The 24914-nt window shown below is 33.1% G+C and overlaps 3 protein-coding genes across 4 annotated transcripts; 2 read left to right on the top strand and 1 right to left on the bottom strand.

Moving 5' to 3' along the window:
- Positions 1-691: 691 nt before the first annotated feature.
- LOC110414712 (Zn-dependent exopeptidases superfamily protein) lies at positions 692-8810 on the bottom strand. The gene is made up of 21 exons (XM_021426086.2): positions 8293-8810; positions 7911-7996; positions 7696-7797; positions 6908-7014; positions 6717-6817; positions 6224-6311; positions 5817-5905; positions 5426-5565; positions 5158-5320; positions 4918-5050; positions 4597-4693; positions 4371-4500; positions 3909-3968; positions 3699-3817; positions 3169-3293; positions 2618-2842; positions 2241-2401; positions 1485-1648; positions 1274-1356; positions 1090-1175; positions 692-977 (listed from the first exon to the last, which is right to left on the bottom strand). Exons 1-21 carry the CDS (start codon positions 8503-8505, stop codon positions 834-836), a joined length of 2616 nt encoding a protein of 871 aa, XP_021281761.1. The 5' UTR covers positions 8506-8810; the 3' UTR covers positions 692-833.
- A 7551-nt stretch (positions 8811-16361) lies between these two features.
- Positions 16362-19891, top strand: LOC110425889 (Exostosin family protein). The gene is made up of 4 exons (XM_021440968.1): positions 16362-16999; positions 18103-18399; positions 18493-18588; positions 19022-19891. Exons 1-4 carry the CDS (start codon positions 16520-16522, stop codon positions 19445-19447), a joined length of 1299 nt encoding a protein of 432 aa, XP_021296643.1. The 5' UTR covers positions 16362-16519; the 3' UTR covers positions 19448-19891.
- A 1738-nt stretch (positions 19892-21629) lies between these two features.
- Positions 21630-24846, top strand: LOC110415797 (flavonoid 3',5'-methyltransferase-like). 2 transcript variants are annotated; one of them, XM_021427523.2, is made up of 6 exons: positions 21630-21830; positions 23401-23505; positions 23612-23697; positions 23878-24022; positions 24127-24258; positions 24344-24846. In XM_021427523.2, exons 2-6 carry the CDS (start codon positions 23455-23457, stop codon positions 24632-24634), a joined length of 705 nt encoding a protein of 234 aa, XP_021283198.1. In that variant the 5' UTR covers positions 21630-21830; positions 23401-23454; the 3' UTR covers positions 24635-24846. The 2 variants fall into 2 exon arrangements, with proteins under 2 accessions (XP_021283198.1, XP_089639264.1); XM_089783138.1 differs by lacking the exon at positions 21630-21830 and adding an exon at positions 21890-22990.
- The last annotated feature ends 68 nt before the right edge of the window (positions 24847-24914 follow it).

Raw genomic sequence — 24914 nt, 5'->3', positions numbered from 1 at the left:
CTCTTATTTCTGTAACTTAAAACCTAACTGAAGAAATAATTTTAACAAAATTTCACTCCAAAAAATACCACTCTTAAGATGGGCTTTATACTTTTTTGATTGTTATTATCTTTACTTAATACCATAAAATAAATTATTAACTTGAATTTATATTTGATACATTGTCCCTGTATAAAATTATACTGTTAGTAAATTAGTTGTTATTATCTCATTAATAAATAAATTTTAAAATGTAAAAACTAAACACTCTAAATTTTAAAAATATTTGTATAATTTTTTTAAAATTTTAATCTTTTCATATTTATGAAGTGATATTTTCTGATTAAAGAATAATATTATAAATATTTTTTTACTTAAGAGAAAGGGATTCAAACCTGCTTAAAACCCTGTTCTCTAAGTAAGAGATCGTACATCAATCAATGATCAAATGTTCAGATACAATAATAATATTGTAAAATAACAATACAATAAATACAAAAGCTTTAAAAGTTAGTTTTCATCATGCTTTTATTATCCAATGGCCATAAAAATGTGTTTAAATTGCCCTTTTCTATAAAATGTTTAAAGGTGTCAACAATTATGAAACTTCATATAATTCGCTTTTAATATAGTATTTAATTGTTTTATAAAAAAAAAAAATTGAGCTTTTGAAATGGAGGAATGAGAAGGAATGAAAGAGAATCTCTCTCCATAAACTGGAACAAACCCGAATTTTATTTGTTGTATAATTTCAGCAGGGGAACAGTTCTGGCAATGGTATCATGAGGTTAATATAATGAGTTAAGTTATTGTTATGAGCTTATCTAGTGGAAGAAAGACTTCCAGAATAAACATTAAAAGATATAGCTGGACAAAAAACTAGAACCAGCAGTCACATCTGCCCAGACTGGGAAAATTCCCTTCAACTTCTTTGCTTCATCTACCAATACTTGGTCTAGCACCGCTACATCCACCCTTATATCTCCAGAATTGCTAGCCTGCAGTGCCCATGCGAGAAGTTAGGCATGGATCATATGCATACAGCGAAAACAAAGGTTCTATGGAAGTGGGGAGGATAAGCTTCAATGTAGAACTGAAATAGAACTGTACCTCCAACCAGAAGGTCCAGTTTTCATGACTGGCTCCAGTAAGTCTACAAATGTATGATGGTGGACCACCTTCAGCGGTTTCCGGGACTGAAAAAATTATCATTTCAATGAATCATGACAACCAGAGGATAAGCTTCAATGGAGAACTGAAATCGAGCAGAACATTTTTATGCATTTTTATGTACCTGGTAGCTTATTGTCAGCAAATGACCAACTAGATAAAGGGCCAGTAATGTTAAGGACAGCAACCCAAACCTCCTCTAAGGAGCTGCAAGGATGCAAATGAATATAAATATATATATATATATAAGTCTATAAAACTTAAGAATCTGCATCATCAAATTTCTAGTGCTTGTATATGCAGACCAAGAACAGTCTTCAAAAGCCTCCACTCACCCCAAGGAAAGTTCCAAATAAACTCTCCGAGATCCATCGCTCGACATCATTTGTGGCTTATAAGTATACAAGTGAGGAAAATGTCTATATCGCTTCAAAATCTCATCACTTCTTGCAGGGAACTTCAAACTTCTTGAAAACAAAAAGGAAACTGGAAAAAGTGCCTGCAAGGAAATAAATTCCCATTAGCCAAATTTGCTGATAAGGATATTTAAAAGTTCTCTTCCATTAAATAAATTCCAAAGAGTAAAAATGTGAAAGGCCACAGAAAACTAATACAAAGGAAACAAATAATACTGATTTGAAAACCAAATAAAGAAGAAATGACGGCCATGAGAATAAAAGGTATTATTTCTCCATCCAATGTGACAGGTTCAATACCCTAGGGAAATTTTCAGGCATAGAGTACAACCAGTATAAACAGACCTTCAGTTCACGAAGCCCTAATGAGCCTCTTGATAAATTATCAAAGAACTTGTTGCAATGCATTGTTTGAGGCTGGAAAACAAAAGGATATATATGTGCCTCAAAGAAAGGGAATTTCCCTCCAAAGAAGTTAGTAAGGAGAAAGAAAATGATATCACACCAAGGGCAGGGAAAAGAGAGAGTGGAGGCAATTGTGTAAAGCAGGTGCACATAAGGAACCAACCATTGCAAGCATATGCATCCAAGTTTTAAAAGGGAGACCAAAGTTTCTCTTCCTAATCCATATATTATTATGGGTTAGTAAATTTTTATTAACTAAATATTACTTACCATAAAAGTCTGTTGGCTAGACATGTTAGCAGTGTCAAAAGAAAACTCTGGACCAATGTGCAACTCCTTTGCCACTTCAGGTGCATATTTAAACAGAAACGGCAAAGAATTGGAATCCACCACAGAAAAGTCATAACTTGAATCAACAACCTGATTTGCATCTGTGAAGCCCAGAAGTAAAAGAGTTTTTAGAAATTACAACATTACAGCTATTCCACTTAGAGGACATTAGAGTTCTAAACATCAACCAAATATTGAGTCATAAAAAATTACTAATAAAAAGGAATAGGTCATATAAATACATTAATGCAGTATAATACTCTAAACTCATACAGGTTTCAAGAGGCTTCTGAATAGTGATTGTAATTTTTAAATACCTGCAGTCAGAAATGTATGCTGGAAAACAACTCTTTTAGGTGCATCTGTACTATATGGAAAGAACCGCGAAGATAGAGCCAAAGCAATCACACTAAGATGGAGAAAGAATTGCAAGATGGATGACCTGGCTAACCATTCACTGCAAATAGGTAGTAGCGGGCCCACACACCAACCAGTAACAACACCAACTGCTGATGCCACCACAATATCAGGAATGTAATACCCTGAAGGCAAAAATCGAAAGATCATTGGATTTTGCCTTTGGGATTTATGAATATCGTTACAGTAAAACTCGTATACAGCATAACCAAATGTTTAACTATCGATTTGTCACAGGAAAAAATGAAGAGATAAAAAAGATAATGTAATATATACTGAAAATTTAATGCATAGCTACCTGGACAAAAGCAGCCAGTCAACCTTGTCTTTATGAAGGAAAATTCCCATATTAATTCAGTAAAATATTTATTAAAGTAAATCTTTTAGCCAGATCCAAACAAATCTTATCGAACCAAAATTAGCAACAAAATATAAGTCCAGAAAAACTAACCATACGGGGGTGGAACAGCACCCATCATGCCCATCTTCTCAATCAAAAATTGAAGAAGAAACCCACCAAAATAAACAGAGTATGTAAGGCATGGAATTAGAGGTATCACATAAAAAACTGTTGACCTGAAAGAAACAACTTTAATCAGACTATATTCTGTTTTTAATAATATTTTAATACTGTTTTGCAGTACAATTTAGAAATTTATGACTAGAGGAAGAAGTACAAGAATGCTAGAGGACATTTACTTCCAAACATAAGAACTTTCAGGAATAAATATAGACAACAAACAATGTACCAAACCTCGAATTCAGAAGCTCTATAGCAATCACAGGATATCAATTTCCTTGGTGTTGGTTATCCAATCAAGGAGAAAAGAAATGGAATCACAAAAACTTTCTGTTAATAAGACATAGATAACTAACAATACGCTCCATCAAATAAATGCTCGGTGTATGAACAATGGAAACAACCACATGCCCGTACTTCATGAATTGGATAGGCAATTGCAAATTCATTAAAAAGAATACCTGACTGACTGATGACCATAAAACATGATTGATAGGTAAAAGGAGATCCATGCAAGAAGCATAGAAGCAGATGTGCAGAAGGTCAAGAAACCCCCACTTAACCCAGCTACAAGATAAGCCTGCATTTCAAAGTTTACAGTTTATAGAATTTGATGAAATCCATGCAATGAAAACCCATGACTAGCAAATGACAGTAATCACACAACGTACCAAAGTTAATGAAGCATAAAATCCAAACGCACCCCAGAATCTTGCCTCATCAGATAGCATCTGTAAGATTCATTTAGTCATATACCTCTTCACTAACCACATGCCATGCATATATATACATATAAACAATTTTACCCAAACACATCTAAAACTGTCACATGCAACATAGCTCAGCTGGTGACTGTAAAATTTATTCATAGGTGGGCATAAGTCAGTGCATTATCATGAGTCTTGCAGGTACACTTAAAATTATATGTTCAGTATACCAGGTTTTATGCATCAGGCATGGTTAAGTGAGATCAGTTGCAAAACTTGACTGAAACTTAGGAAACTTTACGGGAATCACAGTATAAGCTCCTAGATGACAAAACCACACAGGAACAATCTGTGCAGAAGAACACCATGCAATAGGCTAGCTCTCAGTCAATTTCTTACAAGAAAATTTGAATCCACAAAGTTTACCTCCTTTGATGTCTTGAGAACTGAAGCATCTTGAGAGAGGGGGAAAAGGTGACAAACTATTCTAGGGATCAACAGACCAATAAGTGAGATGGGAATGAACATCATGAAAGCCAAGTAGGGATTTGCATACCTGCATATCAAGCAAATCTTTCAAACATTTGATCATCTAATTAATACTAGGAGAAAATATTGCATGTTCATCTTCAGCTTAAGATATACAACCAACCAGTTCATTGCATAACTGGAAAATAGCAATCTCAGGATGGAAAATAACACTGGAAAAATAATAGCCAGCATCATTCCGGTAGCATGGAGGATCATTCCTGCAAAATCAACAAATTTGAAAACATTATTGCATTCCTCAACGGCTAGAAGAGAATTACCAAGAAGTAACTAGAATCAGAGAAGCAGAACTTGTTAAAGGAAATTATTAATTAATTATAGTAATATCTCACTTAAGTAATTAATTATAACAATGGAATGTATAACGGGTAAGGACTGTCAAATGAACAATTGGAAATAAATTAATTATATGCAGTCATTTTACCTTTTACAAAATCATAGAAGGTTGAAAAACAACAACATAACCCACAATTCAAACGTAAAAAGAAAGGCATTATTAGGAAAATGGCAATGGGGATGCTATGAAGTACCACAGCTACCCTTCTTGAGTAGAATATCTGAAACATTCATAATCAGAGTAAAACACTTATGATCATTAAATAATTATCATCCAAGAATAAATAACTCTAGAGAAAAGTGCATATTATACACATACAAAACATACCATGAACCAAGTTAAGTAATCAAAGAAAACCGCCCGTTCATCATTGTAGTCATCACTAATACCAAAGGATTCTCTTTCAAGAGCATTTTTAAGCTTAGGAGACTCTGCAAAGGCCTTCACTGCACTATACAAATTGTCTCCACGTGCTTGCATGCTACCAGGTCTGTATTGAAAACAGGCACATATATGAGTGGAAGTGCCCAATAACCAAAATGCTTAAATTTCCACTAAAGTTATCCTCTACCACAGGAGCAGTTGTAATGCATACAATAGTCTGTCCACCGTATCATATGAGGTATGGTAATAATAACCACCAAGAAGAAAGATGATATCCAGGCCAGGAATGTTGCCATAATCTTGGGAAAACATCCTGTAATCTGTATCTCCAGGAATAACAGGGAAAACATCCTGCAAAGATAATAAATAAACCATGATTGACTCAGTTACAACATCAACCTAAGCAGATGAAATAAAAAAATCGGGCTTAACGGATAGGAACCAAGTATACATAATTTCAGGGTCAGCCGACATAAATTACACCATGATAACCTTCACAAGGAAATATATTTAAACTATAAATGAGAGCAATAGAATTAATCCTAGAAAATGAATGCTCACCCATATCATCGAAACTAAACTAGAAAAGGATAAAGTAAAACCTGAGCTCCACTATGTGCCATGGGATATATCGCCGATTGAGCATAGACAAAAGAAGGCCAAGAACCAGGTCCAGATTGGCATACCAGATCTGTAATGTCCACAAACATGTAACTTAGGCATTGAAAATAGAAAATAGAACTTCACCATGTAAGGTAGAAATTTTTTATATTTATCTCAATTAATCACTTTAAGAAATTATGACGACCATGTTCTAACAGAATATTCTATGTTATAAGCAGATATGTGTATGAAATAAGTTATCACTTTATTTATCACAAGCAATTCTTAATTACTTCATGGAAACAAAGGGAGCTTTATTCCTAGTCAATGGCATCATAACTAGCTATGAGCTATTATTTTAGCACTTGGGAGAAAAAAAAAACATTAGCATTGATTTATATCCTACCAGGACCTCCTGTTCCAGATGCTTCCACATTTATAACAGCTCCTATGGAATCACGCCATTTATGCGTCCTCATGAAGCCATGTGCACCCTAATATATCAGAAGCAAAAAACATTTCATAAATCTATATGAATAGGATGCTCAACAAGATTTGGATCTTCAGACAAAGTTAACAAGATAATGTCAGCCAGAAAAATTTTGAGGCTTGATTTTGTCAGTTTGGTTTACATTTCCTTTCCTCCAAGACATGCCCTCCTTGCTATTCTTCCTAGTAAGATGTTTAAAGCTTTGTCAACCATTTCCCATTCTCTCAAAAGAATTAACTAAGTTTCTTCTTTGGTATGTCCCAAAATATATGTCTACTACCACAAATTCAGGCATTATCTCTAAAAGTTTTGTGATTTATCACTCATGACAAATTAAAGAATTTCATAAAACTATAGTAGTCTCAATTGAAATAACAGTCTATTTTTAAAAAGATCAAATATTTCTTACCAACAGAAAAACTTCTTCTGCACCATTAAATAGTAAAATAATAGGCCTAGGTGGGACCCAGCCAGAGTCTATGGTTAGTCTCGCAATTTCCAGCAATGATGCTGCAAAAACATAAAGCATCGTGAACATGTTTTTACTAAAATAGAAAGTGAAATTTCAGCAATCAAGCTAAACATATTCAATGTTCCTACCAACACATGAACCACAATCACCAGCACCAGGGGAACCAAGTGGACTATCAAAATGAGCATTCAATAAAACTGATGAATCGGTGTCTTGTGAATCTATTGAAGATAGCCTGTCATTATATAAAAGAAAGAAGATAATGGCATTTGCCAAAAAGTTGCAAGTAAAACAGAGTGCTTTACCATCTCCAACTCCAAAGATGCAAGTGATGGTTAATTGCCTCTTAAAGTGCAAAACATACATAGATTTGGAAATCTAAAACTTAATCAATCCTCTGACATTGATTTTATGATTAAGATAAGCCACTATTTACTCACTACTTTTACAATGCCTGAAACAATGATATCAATAACTCTTTTCCCTTCATTTTTGTGAGTGAAACACTTTAGACCTTTCCGATGTGTTGTTTAATTTTCTTATCCATGATCAAAATCAAAATAAAAAAATTTCACACGCTACTTTAACACCTTAAATGAAACAGAAGATGCAAGTGTAACTATGGCTTGCTGATGCAGTATAAAAGAATCAGTATCACCGTAAATGATATGAAGTTTCCCAACTATTATTTCTTTCATTACATTTCAAATGTATTAACACGAATGGCCTGCTGTAAAATTTAAGTGGCCCCCATGATTAAAAATGGTCCCCACTTGCACGCAAAGGGGATGCCCAAATAATAACTGATAGAGGCAAAAGGAAGGAAAGGAAACTTCCAAATCCTTCCTTGAATGATTGGCATAGTACTACTATCTAAATCCAATCCAGAGAATCGCAGTCAGTATTAGAAATTTACCTCATTACAATATTGGTATGATTCCTGTAACCCAATGATATGCTGTGGCCTAAAAACATCATATTGAATGATCCACCAACAACATTCTCTTCGACCACAATTCTGCCAATTAATGAATTAAATCAAGTTAAGTGAGCAACTTTAAATAGTGAATGGGAAATACAAAATCCATTTGAAAATCAAGCAATTCAGCCTTAAAACAAATGTTTACCAACCTAATATTAGATCCAGCTCTCTCCTTCAGCGTTTCCAACTGTGCCTTAATATACCGAGCTGCTTCTCTCAAACCCGGACGCCCTTCCTTTTGGAAAAGGAAACAAGCACATAAATAAATATTGACTTCCTCGATATCACTCAATACAGCAATAAAAAATCGTTAGCAATTCCTATTCCATTTTTTTCCCCTGAGTTCATCTTCATTTCAAGTAACCTTCAACCAATCCAATTTGAATTTTAAAAGATTTAATTAAAAAAATAAAACCGATAACTCAAAACTAGTGTAGACAAACAAAGATAAAGTAGAAGAAGTCATTGAAATCTTCATCCGCATAAAGAATTAAATAAAGAGAAAAACAAACTAAAGATATTTTGACGCACTTGTCGACCGTCGATTTCATGCGACAATACTCGAACATGCTCGATTGCTCTGGCCTCGGAGAAGCGATCGAGAGGCGCGTCGATTCCCAACGGCTGGATGAACTTCATGTAAAGCACGGAGTGAACCAGGAGCGACATGAGACCATACATGATCGCCAAGGAAAACAAGAATTTGAAACCGGAAACATCTCTGGCGTGAAACCTTAACGCCATTATCTAACGAAGGAATCCGAAACCTCGATCTAACAGTATTTTCTTTTTCTTTCTTTTCAAAGTTTTAAAAAGAAAAGAAAAACAAATAGAAGAAAGAAACAGTTCAAGAGATGGAGAGGTCCCCCAGGGGCGGTTGTTAGTAAGCTAGCGTGTACGAGGCCAATGCCTAGAAAGAGCGAAGGGTCAAATTTTAGGAACGAGTTGGGGAAGCTGCTGGGAGAGGAGCTGGAGCCAAGAACCGTCTACATGTGGGAATAAAACAATTTAGCGGCACTCCCTCCAGGGAACGTTGTTTTGTTCTAAGTTCTTGCTTTTTGATTCTAGTTTTACTTCAACCGCTCATGGAAGTGGGATGTTGTGCTCTTCGGGTCCTGGGCTTTTCTTGTTAAAGTTTTGGGCCCGATTCAAATTTGGAAAACAAATGTGTGGTACCTGTTTCTAAATCGGACTCGCCTATTTGGTAGGATATCTGAATTTTATAAATATTCAATTAAATTTTGAAATTATTATCTAAACTAGCACTCAGAATATCTTAAATATTACTTGTTAAATATTTGTATTCATTAAATATATAATTAAAATCAATTTTTTATTTATAGTATTAATAAAAATTAAATTAATAAATATAACTTCATTAATAAAACATAAATTAAAATTTAAAATCATATTTATAATAATTAATGAAATTTAGTAAGTATGACACTAATTATAAAAAATTTATAAACAAATTATAATATATATAATTAAAATTTAATATTAAAAATTATTATTTATAATTAAGTTCGAGTAATGGGTATTTTAAGATTATTACTCAAACTTGTGACGGGTTGTAGTTTTACTATCTAAATGAGGTGTCCAAACAAAAATCATTTTTGAAACGATGTTGGTTCTTCTTATAACCTAAGGTTACATAAAAGATGCAAATGATTTCATAGAAATAATAATAAAAAAAGGAATCAAAATTGTAAGAGTGTATTCTAAATTAGAAAATTTATTTTAGGATTTTGGATTTTAAATTTTTAGGTTCATGATTAGAAAATAAATTAAAATCCAAGCATGTGAACAAAAATTAATTCAAAATATTCGTAACAGTCAACGAGAAAGGAGGGAGAGCAATCAATTGCCAATTTCACTTCTAGGCTTCAACTAGCTAGCTGCTTAGGCAAAAGTTAATTCAGAACCTTATCATCTTGGACGTGGTCTATGCAAAGTTGGCCAAATTGCTGTAAAATTGTTATATTAAAAAATTCTTTTTAAAGTTATAGGTAAGGTAACATTTATTAAATATGAAAGACCTAATACTCAAATAAATTATTAAATTATTTAAAAAATTTTAATAAATTTTTATTTTTTATTACATCAAATAAATTTTTATAATTAATTATTAGCTAATTTCATTGATCAAAATATTATTTGTCATTTTATATCAACATGATATTGAAAAGGTGTTGATTTGAAAGGTGAAAATTTATCACGTGGTTGTGTTATCTTATCAAATATATAATTAGCATATCATGTTATCATCAATTATGATATATCAACATATCACATTATTATCAATTTTAATATATTAACATGTCATGTTAACATCACATGGCATATAATAATAAATTATATTTTGACTAAATTAATAATTAATCATAAGGGCTTATTTGATACAAAATAAAAATATAATAATTTATTTAACTTAAAATAAAAGTATAAGAGATTGATTAAAAATAATAAAAATATAAATACTTATTTGAATTTTTCTAAATAGTTTAATAACTTTTTGAATATTATACCAATATGAAATGAGTTACATACTAAAAGCTAGTTTATTAAAATGAAGCATATTCAAAGGAAGACCATGTTACCAACTCATGGTTTTCTTCCAATAATGAGTAGTGGCACATCCTCTAGTTGAATAAGGATCGTATTTAAGGTGAAACTATTTTTGAAAGATTCAACTGCAATATATCCTAATATCTATAATCTATAAGTATTTTAAATTTGTCACTAAATAGGGTAATTGCTTGACACATTTTAATTGATATTACACGAATTTATGAGGAAGTCTCATAGAAATTTGGTTTATGTTATTGTAGGTGGTAAGGATATGTTGGGATTTTCAATAAATCTAAGAGATAAATATGTCTATTTGGATGATTTACCATTTTCAATGTTATTTGTGTATTAGGCATTTTACGAAAAAAGCTCATCCCATTTTAGACTTCTTATTTTTATTTTGTTCTTTATGCTAAGGTTAGTTTTGCCATTGTACGATAAAAAAAATGGTTTTCATCTTTTGTCTTAAGCTTTCTCTTTCAAAAATTTCTTCTTTGTTTATTTATGTCACATCTCATTTTTTTAAAAAGATCATGACCTACGCATAAACTTATGTGAGTATAGTTTACTAGGCCCAAGTAAGCCTTATCAACATGCATGCACTTGACATCCACCGCATTCATACAAAATCCATACATATAATAATATTCACGTACATAAAAACATTGTTACATCATTATAAAACATTCATACAAAATTGTTGAAAACTAATACATAATAGAGGTATACATAATAGATTGAAAAATCTCATTGAAAACATTTATTCTCGTACCATACAATTTATTGAAACCACGATAGCATTCAAAACATGCAAGTTATCCAAATCGATAAATCATGCTCTATTTTACCATATAAAATACTTAAATAAGTATACCCACTCATCTTGACAAGAAGCATATTCCTTTCCTAAGCTTCGAGTCACTAAAATCTTGCTTGTTAATGATCTCTAATTCTAACAATCACCTAGCAAAATAAATCCTATCATAAGTTTTTACTTTCTAGCAAAAACCCTTTTTTTGAAATTACTGGATTTGTCAAATAATCTCCCTTTAAGTTCCAATAAATTTCCAAACTTTAAACCCAACCCATAAAATGAACAACTTTAACTTTCCTTACATTCACAACCTCATTGAAAAGCAAAACCTTTAAAATCCTTTGCTCAAAAATGAGCTGGAAATAATAAATTCCTAAAGCTAGGTCTGAAACCTTAATTTTTTATATTATGGAAATTTGGTGAGGAAAAGAATCTTAGTGAATTATGCATTAGTGTGAAACCCTAATCAAATCACGCTCAAGGCAAAACTGTTGATGGAGAATCAAATCATGTGCTTGCCGAACAAACCACGCACAGTGCCAGAGCAACTAGTGGAGAATCATATCATCGACCAGAGTAATCTCCGGACGGTCGGCATCACTTGAAATAATCTCAACGGATGGCATCAAAGCACTACAAGCAAAAATCACAAATGGGATTAATGCCACTGTCCCTACTTACCACCATCCCTACAAGCACACAAACTCATAAGGCATGGGACTTCACTCATACTGAAGTAAAATCAACGTTCGGAATTTATCCTTCGGATGAAATGCATATCCACAAATTAGGCCATTGTGCCTATGACATTCCATATGTCCATATCAAATCATATTCAAATTCAACAAGCTTCAGTAATCTCTAGGCTCGGTATAATTCTAAGTGCCTTCAAATCTTTAAGGCATCATCAAATAACATAAAATCAATCTATAGGCCTTCATGCCCTTAACCCCACATGGGCATTCATCATATTTAATTGCATCAATCATGGCTTAACAGCCTCATGCATATCCTCAAATCAACCACAAATTCATGGGCATTCATGCATAAATCATATTCATCAGTAATCATGGCCTTTCGACCTCACATAATTAATATCACCAATCATTGTGCCATTAACCCAAATACATATTGGGCCATATACTTATTTGGTAGCCCATTCATCATAATTTGGCACAATCCTTAATCCATAATTCATATCGCACTATTTATAGGCCTCTTACTTTAAGTCTTATATACCATGGATTCCAACACAATGCCCACATGCATTTAATTAAATCCCACTCACCTCGACAATCGGAGATGCTTCTATAGTTAAGCTCTAATCCTTAGCCTCTAGTTGTCCTATAGCTCACCTATGTGTTTGGGGGCTTCAACTTTCCCTTAAACACACCAAAACATCATAAAAATATTTATTTCCTAATTTTCAAAAATATCCTATTTTTTCAAAAATAACCAAATTCCATAAATGAGCGCAAATCCTTTAATGATGAGCTAAATCCTTACCTTGTTGGTTGGGTTGCCCTATTCTTAGCTCCAAATCCTTAGCAAACTCAAGAGAGAAAAATCTCATCAAAGTTGGACCAAATCGAATCTAAGTTATTAATCGATTAAATTGAAAATCAATACGTAAAAAATGTTGAATCTTGCCTCTAGAAGCATTTTCCAAGCTTAGATTTAGCTCAAACAAGCTCCAAATGCCATTTAGGGGCTTAAGGTTTCGTATGAGGTAGAGAGAGAAAGAGAGAAAATGGGTTTTCTCTTTAAAGGGTGAAATGCCCGTAACCCCTTTTTATTTTTTCCTTCACACAAGGATGTATCAATAAATTCTTAACAAATTCCCTCTAAATGTGTTTATACATAAAGGCCATGATACATGTTATTCAATTTACTCTCTGCTTCAAATCTATCGATACATTTGGATAATGTATTGATAGATGTTTATCCTTACTCAAATCTATTGATACATATCAATACAAAATCTTCAAAATACCTTATATTGTTCTTCTTGCCAAGAATGTATCGATACATTTGCTAATGTATCGATACATTTGCTAATGTATCGATACATTTTGCCCAGATTGCACCATTTTTGCATTCTAGCTTCCAACAATCCAAACTTTAATACCCCAAAATCATATGTTGTTTAAGTTATACTTCAAAATGACTATCTTAACTCATAATTCTCATTCACATACTCAAACATACACTCAAATCTCAATATACACTTCAAAATTTAAGATTTATTATCAATTTCTCAAAATATTGGCTAAGTCTCAAGGTTTTGTGTTTTAATGGCCACAATTATCATTCTCACCTCAATTCATCAAGAATGGTTGATATCCAAGCATGTACTCATCTCTCAGATTCAAATCCTCGTTATGCTCTATGTCACATAGCATACAAATCAAAACTTGGCATAATTTTCTTTAGACACCATATTCATTTGAGTGCCAAACAATACATTATGCCAATCATGTGCCAAACATATGCACAACATTATTTTAAGCCTTCACATGCTCATATATTATATTCATTGCATTATGGACATCGGCATACTCTCAAACTCTTAAATATATACACTAGAAATTCAATTTAGCATGATACAAAATTGATTACAAAAGAATAAGCAATGCAGTTTTCCCTACACAACTATCATAAAGGAGTCTAGCCCTCAGTGCAAGTTAAAAAAAGGCTAAAAGAACTCTTAATAATTCTCTCTTCTATTATCTATGTAGACTACTAAGATTTCTACAGTCATTTTGAAAATTTCTAAACCTCATATTGAATAGGGCACTTAGGGGAATCATGTACCTCTTGAGCTCCCATGCCTTGGACAATACTTTTATCTTGTTTTTCAAACAGCTTGCTCATTGATGTATATGATTTTCCCTTTTTTTTTTTTTACATTTTGTAACAAATGTTATTTGTAGATAATGTCGAATATTAATTGGTAGAATTATTGTCTTTGTAACAATTTTGTACATTTTGTAACAAATCTTATTTGTAGATATGTCGAATATTAATTAATAGAATTATTGTCTTTCTTTTTTCGGACATTTTACTCATTGATGAATGCAGAACAATTTTGTACATATTATAATAGTTTTTGTATATTTATTGACAAATTGTACATAGGTCAAACATTAATTAGTAAGATTATATCAATAACAATCTTTCTATTACATATGAATTGAGAACTCTTCAAGAGATATATTATTGTTGTAATTCGACTACAGTTATGAATCAATACAATTTTGTCTATTCTATTAATGCTTTTTCATTATTTATAAATCAAATAAAATTTATAATTATTCTACAACTAAACCCTAAATAATACAATCATTTATCTTTCACTATTCCTCTCAAGAAAATTTTTTACGATCACTACTTAAAAGATTTAATTAACTTGCAGTAGAGTATGGGGTTAAATCTAGTTTAAAAGGAATCTTAGTTGAATTTAAATGCTTTTTAGGATTCTGATGGAACAAGCAATCTTGATGATAGAATCTTTACTCTGAATTTTTAATATACTATGGTGGATCTCTAATTTCTTGGTGGTCTAAGAAGTAAAAAGAAAAGAGAAAAATGCCTCACTTGTAAGAATATAAGGCAATTGCTGCTATTGATTTTGCAGTTGCTTGTATTTCAATCCTTGTTAAAAGAGTTAAAGGTTGCAATTTCTGCTCCCCCAACAATTTACTGTGACAATCTTAGAGCCACATACACTTGTGAGAATCCTGTCATGTAAGAAATTTGTTTTTCATACAATAATGAAGCACTTGATGTTGGATTATTTTTTTACCGGAGAGAAAGTGAGTCAAGATCAGCTTCTTACTTGGCATGTTCCTACAATCTAATCAACTGACAGATTCTTTTACTAAACCATTGTCTAAAGTTCGATTTTGTTTTATAGAAAGCTATTATGAAAGATTTGAGTGCAGAATATCTAGAATTCTATCTCAACTTTAAATTCAGATTTTGTCCTAATTCATACCCCATGTGTAATTCTTTATATTTAAAATAAGTATACTTATCTTATTAGATATTCAATTGTAAAATAAATCCATAGAATACTATGCAATACAGTGAAATAAGGCCTTTCCATCCATTTCTCTATCTTCATCAATCAAGGAGACATATAGCTTCCAAAAAATGAAAAGAAAAAATAAAGTTAAAATGTTAAGATAACGTTCTAGAGTACTATAAAACCTTCTCAAAGCAATTAGATGGAACCAATTCAATCGGCCACTTAATAAAGTGACATTAATATAAATAAAAGGTATTATATATATGCAGGATACTATTGATAGTTACATAAATCAGTATCATTCTTGTGTTGCTTAGGTAAAATTATTCAAAATCAAGATTAAATTAATTAACTGTCACGACTTTCTACCTCCGCGGCTTCATTCACCGGGCCACCGCAGCCACTGCCATCGTTATTAACGTTAAAAATTTCATATTATATATACCACAATCATGTTTTTGGCGTAAAAAGCATCACTTTCTAACCTGGTTTGGGAGTTCTTTAGAGGAATTTTATAACTCTAGACGCCCGATTTCACACAATTATGAACTTACTAACTCTTTTGCGACAGATACATCATGCCTCGTCCATGATGGTGATGTCCCACCCTTCAACGGCATTTTCACCACTCATGTCATTTTATTTTAAAAAGTATATATAGAACAAATAGAAAAATATAATATTTAAGAAAAATTTTAAATTATTAATAATTTATTTTTTAATACATTCAATCCAAATTTTATATGTATTTGATTTTGATAAATAAATTATTATAATTATTAATTAATTAATTTTAATTATTTAAAATATTATTTATTATTGATATATTATAATAGATAATATCATGATATTTTAATAAATCTTACATATCACATGACAACTTTCACAATTCAAATCAACTTCAAGTGAATATAAAGATGATAAAGAATATTTTAATTACTAATTATTAATTATAACATAAAATAAAAATATGATAATTTTGATTATATGTAATAAAAAATAAAAAATAAAAAAATTAATTTTTTTAAATAATTTAAAATATTTGTAGACATTATGTCCAAAAATAATTGTTAAAATCATAATATCCAGCAATTTCAAACGTTTCCTACAGCTTACATAAGTTACAACGGTATTATAGCTAATTTCCCTTTTTAACCTTTTCTGGTTGCTTTGCTTCTAGTGTGGATAAAGGTAGAGGAGTTGGCTGTTTATTCCTTTCTGTCCTCCGAAATTAACAGAAAGGACAATCGGCAAAGACATTATAAGACATCGAATCACCGTTAAGAAAGCCAGTAAGCAAAACAGAGAGACCATCTCTCTCTCTTACAACTCCTGTAAGAACAATGTATGGTAAAGCCGCAATCTGTTTAACATTCGTGATTCTGTTCCTCGTTTCATGTTCAATCTACATCGGGACCGTTGATCTCAGATCATACTTCTTCCCCTTACTACAGTCACCCCCGGTTCTACGCTCGCTTTGTGCTACCGGCCGCCCCCTCCGCGTTTACATGTACGATCTCCCTCGGAAATTCCACGTCGGCATGCTGGATCGCCGGAGCTCCGAGGAAGCAGCTCCTGTGACCATGGAGAATTTGCCGCCGTGGCCATCGAGTTCGGGGATAAAGAGGCAGCACAGCGTGGAGTATTGGCTGATGGCATCGCTCCTTTACGATGGCCAAGATGAAGATGAGAGGGAGGCCGTTAGGGTTTCGGATCCCGAAAAGGCGGACGCTTTCTTTGTGCCATTTTTTTCTTCGTTGAGTTTTAATACACACGGGCATAATATGACGGATCCTGAGACTGAGATCGATCGCCAATTACAGGTTCCTAAACGCTAATTGGTCGCTTTTAGCTGTTTATTATTATTATTATTTTTTAACGGTGGTTGAATGCGTAGTCTGCGGTTGCCTTGTTTTATTAGCAGTGTTTCACTGGAATTGAACTTGGTAGCTTTGTTTTTAAATAGTAACGTGATTAATGGTTTACTTAGTTTAAGGAACGGAAAGAAACTAGATTGGAAAGTTGGGATTTAGTTGTTTCGATCCTAAAAATAAATAAAATAATTACTGTTTTTGTTTTCTAATTCCAATTTGAAACACTTCCTTCGCTGATATTGAATACCAGGAAAGAAAATAGGAGACTTTGTCTCTCTGGCAGATGAGATTAGATGTGGGTAGCATTGGAAGTTATGAAAGGGCGCATGCTAAGAATTTTAGGTACATTACCACTTGATTACTAAGTAGAGGAAAAGAAATGATGCTTGCTAGTGCTTTTGACATGTTGAAGAATTAGCCGATGATTCAGGGAACTAGCCTTGTGGAATGACAAAAGGTTTGATTTCATGGAATTGATTTGTGAAATGTTGCTTTTAAACATGTATACACATTGTTTCCTCAAAAAAACATGTATACACATTGGAAAGGTTTGAATGTCTAAAATTATGCTTTTCAAAAGAAAAAAAAACATGTATACACATAATAATTTGAGTTAATCTTTGGATCATGACACATCCTATCCTTAGTCAATCATTCCATTATTGATGGTATTGATTACTAGAGAAAGGAGGACCTATGCATGCTTCTTGGTTTTTTTTTGAAGAGTGTAGAGTAAATGTTTGTTGCTATTCTCTCAATCTTTTTTTCTAAAGAACATTTATATGTAGTCTTTGCTATCTGCAAGCAAGCAGTGAAGAACAATTTAGGACCACGCAGAGGTTGATGGAAATATTATCTGGCTTCACTCATTAAGATTCTGTTATACTATTAAAATACAAATTTGCGCAAACATTTTGAAAAGACTATTTTTTCCCTTCTGCTGCTGATGAGTTTCTCTAGTTTGTAGTTCATGCTTTGTGTTTTACTTGTACTGTTGACTGCTACTATTATCTAGTACTTCAGTTTTCTAATCTGAATTGTATCTCCTCTAGGTTGAGTTACTCGAATTCTTGCAGCAATCCAAGGACTATCAAAGGTCTGGAGGCCGAGACCATGTAATTCCCATGACACATCCAAATGCTTTCAGATTTCTTCGAGAGCAATTGAATGCATCTATTCTTATTGTCGTAGATTTTGGCCGCTATCCTAAAACCATGTCAAGTCTTAGGAAAGATGTGGTTGCCCCTTATGTACACGTTGTGGATTCCTTCACAGATGATGACCCTCTAGACCCGTATGAGTCTAGAGCTACTCTTCTTTTCTTCCGGGGGAATACTGTCAGGAAAGATGTATGATAGTTTTTAAGACTCAAATATTCTATTCATACAACTTCTGTTCGATCTGAGTAATATTACTCAACTCAAGGCCATTTTCTCTTGCAGGAAGGCAAAATTCGAGTTAAACTGGCAAAGATATTGGCTGGTAGTGATGATGTTCATTATGAAAAGAGTGTAGCAACTCCAAAAAACATTAAAATGGTATGCTGCTTCTGTAGGCCCTAGGAAGTATGCTATTTTCTAGACATTCAAATCACAAAGTGATGATCCTTGTTTCCTACATTCTTCTGGCTGTTGAAAAAGGATCTGCTTGTCAGTACATGTTATGGAGGCTTTCAACAGCCATGAGTACCAATTTTTAGTGGCACCGTGACGGTGCTGTTTGTACTTTCTCTTTGGATGTTTTGACATTGTGTGATACCTATGGCACTTAGATTCAGACAATAATTTTGTAATGGAAATTTTTTCCACTCTAGTATGGTTAATAATTCTTCCAAAAATATTTAAAATCTAAAACAAAATAATCTCCTTTTCAATCTGTAGGGACAGTTTGGAGTCAGTTTGCATTCTCTAATAAATTTTGATGCTATGACTATGCTAACTATCTTATTTCTTTCATCTTCTTGTGTATTAGTCTACAGAAGGGATGCGTTCATCAAAGTTCTGTCTGCATCCTGCTGGAGACACACCTTCATCTTGCCGACTATTTGATGCTATTGTGAGCCATTGTGTTCCTGTGATTGTCAGTGACAAAATCGAGCTTCCCTATGAGGATGAAATTGACTACACTGAATTCTCTATTTTCTTCTCTATGAAAGAGGCGTTAGAACCAGGTTATTTGGTCAATCATCTGCGTCAATTTCCAAAAAGTAGATGGGTTCAAATGTGGAAGTTGCTTAAGAATATTTCCCGTCACTATGAGTTCCAGTACCCTCCAAAGAAGGAAGATGCTGTCAATATGTTATGGAGACAGATAAAGCACAAGCTTCCAGGTGTCCAACTTGCTGTACATAGAAGTAGAAGGTTGAAAGTTCCAGATTGGTGGCGGCGGAAGAGATGACTTGGAATCTTGCTTTTATGACACTGTGCATCACAATCTTCTTTCATTTATAGTGACACCCCATGGCTGGGAAGAAGTAAAGGTACTCAGAAGTCACAACCAAACACCATGGGCCAGCTTCACTGAGCTCAGGAGTTACGGTTGGGGCTTCAATTTTTTTTTCCCTCCTATATTCCAGCATTCTGAGTGAATGAGGAAGTGAATATTAAGATTCATTCCCAGTTATTTTTGTCTGACTACAGTTAATAATGTTTTTCCATCAGTTTATAGTGCAGAAGTGATATAGATAATGTAATGACTTAGGATTTACACATGTAGAAACATTTGAGAGGTTGTGTTGAATAGGTTCTAATCTTGCATTCAAATCTTGTGTAAGGTTATTCAATGAAAGTGATCAAGCTAATTCATTTACCTGAAAAAACTGACTTTAAGCTTTTCTTTTAATTGGTCTTGTACTGTAGAAGGAAGCTTCGTTTTGGCAAACATGCGGAAATACTTTTTGTCATTGTTTTCTAATCTCGTGGTAGCTTTGAGACTTGGGACTTAAGAAAGCCTGCCCGGATGCAATTTCAGCAACAAGGGATGTTGAAATATTGCTGTCACGTTGAAATTCTGGAAGCCATTTTCCAACTGCTCCAATTAAGATATATATTCAGCGATCGAAACCGAAGATCTAAGTTGGACTATGTCATGTCCTGTCTGGTTTATTGCTTGATTGGATTTCATCCGTGGAAAGACTTCGGGCATGTTGCCTACAAACGCGTCGCTGTCTAAACCTAAAGAGGCTTTGGTTTTCTTAGAGCTGGTAAAGAGACCAAGAACTACTCATTCCTGACTTGAGAGATTTTTTTGTCTTTGTTTTTCGCTTGGTGAAGCTTGGCTTACCAGCTACAGGGAAGTAAATTTCAAGCACCCAACCACCAAGGACAACAAGAAAGCCTTCGTACCGGACACCCTCTCATACTCACAAAAGGTTCAAAGGGGGAAAAGAAAAGCATAACATCTTGTCTGGAAAGTGAAATCTCTACCTAAAACAATGCTGGGCTGCTATAGAAAAATCAGCGACAGGACTTCTAAAACTCAGAGCCGAGTTTCTTGACAATGGGGCCTTATTTAATCTCTTCGCTTTGAACACTAAAATACGAGTCAAATAAGTTGTATACGAGGAACAAGTCTATCGACGCAGCTAATCTTCAACTAAACTCACAATGAGATCTTTAATTGGTAGTTATTTGAGAGAGCTCAAGGAGTAAGTAAAGCACCTGATAGTTATAAAGTATCTTATCTCGAATTCTATTACTTGATAAAATATTTAAATTTTATAAATAATCGATTAAATTTTGAAATTGCTATCAAGCTCATACTCGAATTATTCTAGACACTGCCTAATAAATACTCAAATTTATTAAATATTTAATTTAAAATTAATTTTATATGTATTATTAATAAAAATTAAATCTAACTCAACATTTAAAATTGTATTTAGAACAATGAATGAATTTTATAAATATTATATAAATTTAAGTAATTTATAAACTAAAAATAATATACATAAAACTAAAATTTTATATTAAAAATTATTAATTATTATTAAGAAAATAGGTATTTTAAAACCACTACTCGAACTTTACTCAAACATATAACAAGTAATAGTTTTACTATCCAAATTTTATTCATATTTGATTATAAGATGTTTTAATCATATTTATAAAGTACTTATTGTCATCCCTAATAGTTATTCCTCCTCTACTGCTTTAAGGTGAACTTTTAGTATCACATTTTTCTTTTTTTTTAAATTCATTAGCTGACTTTTTTTATTTTGTTAATATATTTATTATTTATTATTTATTAAAAGTAATTAATATAAATAGAAATAAGTAACAAAAAATATGAAGCAAACGAAATGTAAGTTAATCCACATATTTTTTTTTCTTTTAATTAAAGATTATTGAACAGTCATTTTGGAGTCATAGGGTCATTGAAAAGGCAAACCCACAAGCAAATTATGGTTATTTGCTTGGAAAACAGAAACGTTATTTTCCTCTTTCTTGTCATTTTTACATAAAAGTAACTAATTAAGCAGCAGTCAGTGATAAAAAGGGGGCATGCATTTAGAAAGGAATAGCAGTAGTTGATAAACAAAGATTCCGTGCAATGTCAAAATCTGAAAGTGGTTGGATTAGTTGCACCAAAAAAGCTGTAGGAAGACTTGACGTGCTTGAAGTTTCTAAAATGCAATCCATCACATGAGAATATATAGACCAATATAATAATGGTTGGGTAGCACCTGATTTGCTTATAAAAGGATAAGAGTGAAGAGGGAGAATATCTAACCAAGTGTGGGAAGAGCACACACAAGGCTGGCAAGTAGATCTCAAGCAAGGTAACTCTCTCTCTCTCTCTCTCTCTGTTTTTACTTGTTCCTTTACGAAAATGGGTATAAATTCCATTATCAAGTTTTTGTTCAGATTTTCTAAATTGAGTCACATCAGCTGAAGGTTGCTTATTATTTGCTTACTTGTGCCATAATTTTGTCAAATTTGCCTTATTTTGTGAGACTTTGATTACTGACGGCAAATCAGCTTTCAACCGGAAAGAAGGGAAGACGACTTAAAATTCCATTCTGATCTAAATATGGAAGAAAAACACAACCACGCACTTCATTTCTTTCTTCTTTGTGGGTCACCTAGCAAAGCTTTACACTACGTCTCTATTGCAAAATTCTTCTCCTTTCTCTTTCAAAATGACCTGTCTTATCCAAAGCCTTTGTTTCCTTTCTCTTATCATTTGCTTGTGAATTCAACTCCCAACTCATCAAATTGAAAATTTACACCCATTAAGTAGGTCAAAATAAAATTGCAAGCATATTGACCAGCTATTATTAAAAATTTTACATAATATTTGAAAAAAAAGTGATTGCACTATTTAAAAAAATTTAAATAATAGGGCATAGCCCTGAGCCCCGGACCCAACCCAGACCAAACAGCAATCGCATTTCTAGGTTTGTTTTTACAGTTGGTTTTCCAGCATTAGCTATTTGAGTGCAATCCTCAAATTAGTAGGTGTTTTTGAAGACGCCTTTTTGCACTCACTCCCTCTTCTGTCAACCAATCCGTAGCTAGCTACATATATTGACTAAAAGCATTTATAAGCTAAACGGCTCACCCAGAGGCTTAAATATAAAAGATAATAAAATACCAAAAACAATGGAAGTATATAGTATTTTACTATTAGTTTAGTTACTACTTTTTTCCTTTACTTCACCTCTAAACATCAACTTCGATTCATATATGTCTCTATATATTTTAATATACTGATAATAAAATACCTAAATTATTAATCATGTATTTAGTATGCTAACTAATTCAATCGCTTAGTATAATAATTAGTTTCAACACTATAGATTGCTTGTAAATTGGGACTTGGGTTGGAGAAGGAAGGCCCCAGGTGATATGATATTTGATCAATAGGCATCGTCAAATCGCACTTGATGGCAATTTGGACTCCTCCAAATCAAATTCAGCTTTCACAGACCGGTGAAATGTCAGTTCCTTTGTTTCCTTTATTTTTTTTTTTAAATGGTCAACTAGGGACCATCTTAATTTTGGCGTTGTGATGGAGCAAGTCCAATGCCCACCAAACAGGCGTTGAATACTTTGCCTCGAAGGTCCAAGATAGCCACAGTGTTGGACTATGTGTACATGTAGCAAGTTGTGCTTGCCAAAGTTGCATTGTTATTTTCCTCTTGTTTGATGCCTCTTTTACATTTTTTTTTTCTCTCCTCTCCTTTGATTACGACTAAGAATCACTTATGAAAGCGAAATGTTGACTTAAAATTTCGTATGCATCCAAATACGCTTGACCTAAATTATTAACTATTCTACACATTGCTGCAGATCATATGATCCTAATATACTTTTTTACTTACAAATTCTTTGCTCGATGCAATTCAGTACATAAATACAAGACTCAGTGAAGCTGAAGCCACATTGCAAAAGCTTTAAACCATGGCAGATTGGAGCAAGAAGACCATCCTTCGAAGCGATGCCCTTCTGCAGGTCTTTTTTTCTTTTTTTGGGATAATTACCAAGTCTTTAATTTTAAGTACTTTCCTGCTTGGTCTATTTTGCTCTTATTGTATTAGTGCTCTTTATTGTACTGCAGTACATCTACCAAACAAGTGCTTATCCCAAAGAGCACGAGCAACTGAAGGATTTAAGAGAGGCCAGTGTCGAAAAGTATAAAGATTTGTAAGTTGATCTCTCTTTTGGTTTAGTTATAATTTGAATTGCATCCACTTTCTTCTTTGTTAATTCTATATTATCGGGCAATGATAGAAAAAAATGTAGCAACTTAAAAGAGAGAATTTAAGCATTTGATTGAAAATTTGTGTAATTCTTTTTCTCTAAATATTCAATTAATCACTACAGGAGCGTTATGAATGTACCTGTTGATGAAGCACAGTTCCTCTCTATGCTTCTAAAGATAATGAATGCCAAGAAGACCCTGGAAATTGGAGTTTTTACAGGGTATTCCCTGCTTGCTACTGCCCTTGCGTTGCCCGAGGATGGCAAGGTACGATCGATTTTATGTTTTTCTTATGATCATCAATTTATGAGTAAAAAAAATCAAATCTTGTAGCTAGCTAGCTGATATCTAAGTGGCAATGGTTTTGGCAGGTAATAGCTATCGATCCCGACAAAGAAGCTTACGAGACTGGATTACCATTTATTAAGAAAGCTGGCATTCAGCATAAGATTAAATTCATCTCATCCGATGCCTTTTTAGTTTTAAATGATCTTATTAAAAATGTAAGTATATCGGCATGCTTCGTATAAGAACGTAATTCTCTGCACCTTCGATTTTCAAACTTTGTTTGATTTCCAAACTTTGCAGGGTGAAGAAGGGACCTTCGATTTCATATTCGTGGACGCCTACAAGAGCGACTATCTTAAATTTCATGAGCTGACATTGAAATTGGTCAAGGTTGGAGGAACCATAGCCTACGATAACACTTTATGGTATGGTTCGGTTGCAGAATCCGAGAAAGAGGTCACCGACGACCTTATTAAGATGTTTAGAAATTTTGTTATTGAATTCAATAGCTTCATTGCCGCTGATCCTCGAGTTGAGTCATCACTCCTTTCCATTGGTGATGGCCTCACCCTCTGTAGGCGTCTCTACTAGATAAAACCTTACTACTAGTGTGTTTAATTTGAAACGTAAACGAACTTACATCTCCATGTTTTAATCAGTTTGAATGATCTTTGACTTATTCATGTTGGGATGAGCCGTACAGCCAATTGCAATTGGAAGGCTTGATTCCAATCATGCAACAACATTATTTATGTTGAATGATTAAAGGTTTTTTTTCATCAATAAGACATCAATTATAACAACTTATAAAGTCTAATTGGATGAAGTCCATGAGATTAATATGTCTTGCAAGGAAACTGTAATATATTAC

This window comes from Theobroma umbraticum, unplaced genomic scaffold, assembly GCF_002168275.2.
Source record: "Theobroma umbraticum cultivar Fairchild unplaced genomic scaffold, ASM216827v3 scaffold_30.0, whole genome shotgun sequence".
NCBI classification, from domain to species: domain Eukaryota; kingdom Viridiplantae; phylum Streptophyta; class Magnoliopsida; order Malvales; family Malvaceae; genus Theobroma; species Theobroma umbraticum.
Note: the sequence above shows the minus strand (reverse complement) of the source record. Positions and strands in the feature narration are given on the sequence as shown.